General features: G+C 46.2%; 1 protein-coding gene and 1 pseudogene across 1 annotated transcript; one reads left to right on the forward strand and one right to left on the reverse strand.

The window, feature by feature from the left end:
• The first annotated feature begins 270 nt into the window (after window positions 1-270).
• LOC116085461 lies at window positions 271-389 on the forward strand (annotated as a pseudogene).
• Window positions 390-1,513: 1,124 nt separating this feature from the next.
• On the reverse strand, window positions 1,514-4,908 carry LOC116084470 (granzyme B). The gene is made up of 5 exons (XM_031361486.1): window positions 4,577-4,908; window positions 3,592-3,739; window positions 3,086-3,221; window positions 2,688-2,948; window positions 1,514-2,094 (listed from the first exon to the last, which is right to left on the reverse strand). The coding sequence occupies exons 1-5, from the start codon at window positions 4,629-4,631 to the stop codon at window positions 1,951-1,953; spliced, it is 744 nt and encodes a 247-aa protein (XP_031217346.1). The 5' UTR covers window positions 4,632-4,908; the 3' UTR covers window positions 1,514-1,950.
• Window positions 4,909-5,867: the final 959 nt, after the last annotated feature.

The following is a 5,867-nucleotide window of genomic DNA, read 5'->3' on the forward strand; positions in this document are numbered from 1 at the left end:
TGTCACAGCCTATATATACTCCCTGGCCTTGACCAACATTTCAGCTTCCTTGGGACCCTAACAATGACACCCCCAATATTAACACAGAGCACCAGAAAGCATCAGCCTCTTACCTGATGCCCAATAACCCAATAATAAAGCAAAAGGGTGGGAACTAGTGGCTCTCTAACAGGCTCCAGCATTGAAAACATGGTACTGGAAAGGCTTGCCCACCCCCATCACTTCTCCCTTGCTAAACTGTTAGATTACATTCCTAAAGATAGCCCTCAAGTCTACAGCTATACCACCCTGAATGCGCTCGATCTCTTCTGATCTTGAAAACTAAACAGAGTCGGTCCTGGTTAGTACTTGGATGAGAGACCACCTGGGAATTCCGGGTGCTGTAGGCTTTTTAAAAAATAAAAAATAAAAATAAGGCAGCCCTCAAAGTTTATACCTTTACTCCTAAGACTGAACTCCAAGATCTAGCAACCACAATTTATTGTTTGACTACAATGGCTAAGCAATCCTGACAGGAACTACCAACTCACCCTAGCACAGACTTCCCTTAAAAACCACTTTTGCAGAAATACCTGCTGCTGCTTTGGTCCAATACAAAGGCAGCTGCCTCCTCGACTCCTAATCTGCTTGTCCCTCCTGGGTAATTAGTCTCTTTGTATTGAGAATTTAATGTCTGGGTATGTTTTTCCAAGTCCCCTACACGTGTAGTCTCATGCTTATTGTAACATTATTCCCAACAGCTAAAGGTTGGAGCATAGAGACAATGTGATACATACATAAGATATGCACTATCCAGACAATAAATTTTAAAATTGTATTCATGTATGTGTGGACATATTTGTACATGCAGTGTGTGTGTGTGTGTGTGTGTGTGTGTGTGTGTGTGTGTGTGTGTTGCCCCAGAGAGTGGAGTTAAGATGGTTGTGAGACATCATGTGGATTCTGAGAATTGGAACCTGAGTCCTCTGTTAGAGCAACGAGTGTTTAAACTGTTGAGCTATCTCTTTAGCTCATTATTCAGACATTTAGATAATAAAATTCTATCCTTTACAATAATTCAGATGACACTGAGACATGATCCCAAGCCAAATAAGCTAGACATAATAGAAAAAATAATGTATGATCTCACTTGTGGTTAAAATGTAAAACAATGCAAACTTGTAGAAGAGAGAATCATGGTTACTGGAGGCTGGGCAGATTAGAATTGGAAAATGTCCATCAAAGACTACAGAATTTCAATTAGAGGGCATGAATAACTGTTTGAGATCTACTGCACAACAGGTAGTTAATAATACCTTGTATGCTTCAAAACTTCTATCAAGCAGATTTATGTTCTCCCTTCCAAAATAAAAGTATTTAAATTAATGGATATGTTAATTAGTCTTATTTAATCATTTTATATCATGTACATAAAAGATCAGGTTGCACCTTGAAAATAAGCAATTAATGTAAAATTTAAAGATTTCATTTGATAAGGAAATTAGCTTTATAAAACATACAAATCTTGGTGTTGGGGGAAAATAGTACAGAGAGGCAAAGGCAATTCTGTTTATTCATTTCTTGCTCTACTATAAGGAACACATGAGTGACTGGGTGAAACTGTATGAGAGTTCTGTAGGTAGCTATTAATGATGACTTGCATTAAATAACATTCTCAGGACACTGAGGGGAAGCAGTACATGCCTGGTCAAATGCATACATTCTCCTTCTTTTGTAGAGAGGACAAACTACCAAAGAAAGATGCCAGCTGTGTTGTCACAGCATGGTGGCAGAAGAAGTGTTCCATTGGCCTGCCAAGGACAGAGTTGGTCCTTGTGAATGGACATGAAACCAGTCTTTCCAGTCAGGAAAAAGTCCTTTATTCAGTTGCTGCCACCTGTCCTAGAGCAATCCTGGGCTCAGCTATAGGGAAGATAGTTAATCAGAAATTAACATTGTTGCTTCTTGTAGTTAGCTTCTTTTCATAGTTTTCTTTATCCAAGATAGGAAAGTCGAGACTTTGGTGAAGGCACGTGGAGTTGAACCATCCCTCTGTCCATAGGAAACTATGCCTGCAGCCGCTTTTTTACACACAAGAGGCCCTCCAGAATCCCCCTGTGAATTGAGTGGGCATAGGACACTTAGCTGTTGTTCACCCTGGCCCCAACCTCCTTCTCATGTCAAGGCTCCTCCTAGAGAAGCAACACTTGTACTCTCAGCTTATGGGAGGTGAGAGGAGAGCCCTGGGGCCCCTGGCCTTCCCAGTTCTAATTGTGGACCTGGTTAGGGCTGCACCTCCCTCCTGAGGTCAGCCTCTGCCCTGTCCCCAGGTCTGTGATCCACTCTCTAGGAAGGTGTGTGGGACCCTCGTCTCCAGGCTGTTGTTTAAAGGCATGGGGACAGTGAGTAGGCCTGATGTGAGCATGGAGGGGAAGCCCACTGACAAAGTGTGTGTCTGCACAGAGGAGACAGCTGGCTGTGGTTATGACACACTCAGAGAGCCCAGCTTTCTAAAACCTGAGCCTGGAATCCTTTTATACAAGCTACCTTCAACAGAGGCTCCTAATCAGCTCTGGGGGCCCTAGTTCATTACTGGTTCCTGCTGTTCCCAGGGAGAAAGATGGATAAAGGAGTCCCTTGAGGTTTGGGTCTCTAGGTCCAAGATTCCTTCTCCCCTCCCACTGAGCCCAGAGGGGACTGTAACTTACCTTAAAGGAAGCACGTTTGGTCTTTGGGTCCCCCGCACATATCTGATTGGCATTGTTGTAATATCCTTTTAAGTAGGACTCACACTCCTGATCCTTCTGTACAGTCAGCTCAACCTCCTGTAGTGTGTTTGAGTATTTGCCCACTGGGGCCATCTTTCCCCAGCCAGCCACATAGCACACATCTCCTGGCTTCACATTGACATTGCGCCTGGGCAGGTTGAGAGGCCTCACCGCACTAGTCCTCTTGGCCTTACTCTTCAGCTGTTGGGAAAGAAGCAAGAGTCCAGCTCATGGCCTGCTGTGCTGAGACACTCTGAAGGCCAGGATGGAAGGGAGGGAATTGAGGGGGGTGAGAGCAGGAGAGACAGTCCGTGGACCAAGATGGGGGCAGGTCTTACCTTTAATAGCATGATGTCGTTGGAGATTTTCTTAGGATTATAGTCTGGATGGGGAATGATTTTTACCACAGGGATGACTTGCTGGGTCTTCTCCTGTTCTTTGATGTTGTGGGCCCCCAAAGTGACATTTATTGTACTGTGAAGAGGACAGACATAAGAGATGTGGAGGCAGAGAGGATGCTGCCCAGGAGGTGTGAGGGACATGCAGGCCTGGCAGGGTGGGGCTCCAGCTGAAGGAAGTTAAGGGGTAATCTGAAGCACCAGTTGCTGCATTAGAGGTGCTCAGCAGCCAGTCAGCCCTAAGAAGGCAAACTGAGTTGTTCAGCTCCTGTTGCAATGCTAACCCTGGTTGAAATGTGCATGATTCCTTATCAGTGACTCTAGTGACAGACTGTTTCTCCCTCATGAGACTTGCTAGACCCTCTCTCTTCCCAAGCTCCTTAGGATGAAGACAGAGTCTCCACGGAATCTTTCTAGGAGGGTATGGACTGATTTTTGCTCCTCACCTTCCTGAACAGTGAGCAGCAGTCAGCACAAAGTCCTCTCGTATAAGGAAGCCCCCACACCTCGACAAAGATTGACGATTCATGATCTGAAGATAGGCCATGTAGGGTCGAGAGTGTGGCTTGGCTTCATGTCCCCCGATGATCTCCCCTGAAGGGAAAGCCAACCTTTTTGTGGGCACCTGCTAGTCCACAGATGGATTTTGTCTGGTGGCTCCAGGCTCGCTAGGCATTTGGGAGCCAGAGAGTCCTGGAGTTGAAAGGGGCTTGAGAGGAGTGTCCTCATAGTCCCCTTCTTTAAAAGGAGAGAAATATAGGTCCTGGTGGTCTATCAGTCTTCCTTCCACACAGTTGGAGGCAAGGATAATTCTCTGGACAAGAATTCAGCTTGTCTGTCTTCTGACTTCTGGTCCCAGAGTCTAAGACCTCCTCTCCCTTGAACCAGCTCTGGGATGTCTAGAATACTGCTGCTTTCTATGGACCAAGGTTTCAGTTCACACTTAGCAGCAAGTTATTTCTTCAGGCCCTCTCACTGGCTTTCTTTCCTAGATGCAGGTGCTGGCATTCCAGAAAGCAGAATGCCCAGTGGCTCATACTTGAACCCTGGGAAAGCACTCAAAGCCTGTGAAGCACTGAGTTAGAGGAAGGGACAAAGTAGCTTGGGTCGAGCAAAATCACTTGTTCTGAGGACAGTAATTCCATCTACTCTGGGGTCATCAACACCTAGGCTACTTTGATGAGTTTGTGGTGAGGGGAAGGATTGGATCATCATAGATGCAGAAGCCAAGCCCATTCTATCTGCTCCAAAAGAACATAATGTTTTCTGATTTGCAGGCTCCTACCCTTTATCATGTACTTCTAGGAAAATCCATAAGGGTATGGTGTCTCAGGGAGGGGATAGCACTCAGTGGCTCTTCCTGAGAAAGTCCTCTTCCCGCCTACTACCGGTGACAGCGGGGTTAGACCACTAAAGGAAGGTGTTGCTTACCTGCCTTTGTTCTGGGGGCCAGAGAGAAGGTCAGCAGGAGCAAGAGGAGCTTCATCTTCCCCGGAAGGCCGCCTAGGTCCCAGCTTCAAGAGTGTTGCACTTGAAAAAAAGTGCAACTACTCAAAGCAGTAACAGATAGGCCTACCAAGCACTACTCTCTTTTAACCTCTAGAAGAAGAAGGCAGAGTGGGCTCTGTGACCTTGTACCCCCTCTCAGCTTTTATGATGCTTCATCACATGCTTTCTATGAAAACTCCTGCCCTCCTGCCCCTGCCGGATGACGTCTTCTGAGTGCTTGTGTGAGAATCATGAAGTACCCACAGCAGAACCCACAACTAATGACTCAGAGAACCACCACTTACAGCCCATGGCAGGAACGCAAGGGCATAGGGTGGGGTTCATAGCATATGTTATCAGAGTCCCAGAAACCCAAGTTCCCAGTGGTGGAACATCAGTGTTTTTGATGCCACCCTACTGAGTCCATCAGAACAGATGTGCATTTGGACTCATCTCTTCTACCAGGACCAAGCATGACCATCTAGTGAGGGTAATCACGAGTATCCATTACCAATGTACAGTTCTGGGAGAGCAATGGTGGAGTGATGGACAAAGCAGTAACAGATAGGCCTACCAAGCACCTGTCAACCCATTTAGCACCATAGCTCCAAATGTTCAATGTGGCAAAGCCCTTTCTTATGAAAAGCCCACATCTGACCTTTACTGACAAAAAATAAGAGATGGCTTCAGGTTCTGAGAATGGAATCACTGACTATTGAATCACCTAGACATTTCATTCCTACTTCTTCGGGAAGGATGACATTTGTCCAGTGCAAACCTGTGAACTAAGGATGGGAAGAATCTAGTTTTCCAAAGGACAATCAGATCACTGATATAGTGCAGCATAAGAAAAGCCAGGGCTGGCGAGATGGCTCAGCAGATGAGAGCACTGACTGCTCTTCCAAAGGTCCTGAGTTCAGATCCCAGCAATCACATGGTGGCTCTCAACCACCCATAATGAGATGGGATGCCCTTTACTGGTACATCTGAAGACAGCTACAGTGAATTAAACAGGAGCGAGCTGGGCCAGAGCAAGTGGGGCCAGCAGAGGTCCTGAGTCAAATTCCCAGAAGCCACACACATGATGGCTCACTTCCATCTGTACAGCTACAGTGTACTCAGACACATAAAAACAAAAAGAGCCAGGCTGCTAAAACTCTACAGTAGTTTTTTAAGTGATGGGTGGTGTGGGTGTGGGTATGGGTGTGGGTATGTGGGTGTGGGGGGGGTGTGG

This window comes from Mastomys coucha, unplaced genomic scaffold (genome assembly GCF_008632895.1).
Source record: "Mastomys coucha isolate ucsf_1 unplaced genomic scaffold, UCSF_Mcou_1 pScaffold9, whole genome shotgun sequence".
NCBI lineage: Eukaryota > Metazoa > Chordata > Mammalia > Rodentia > Muridae > Mastomys > Mastomys coucha.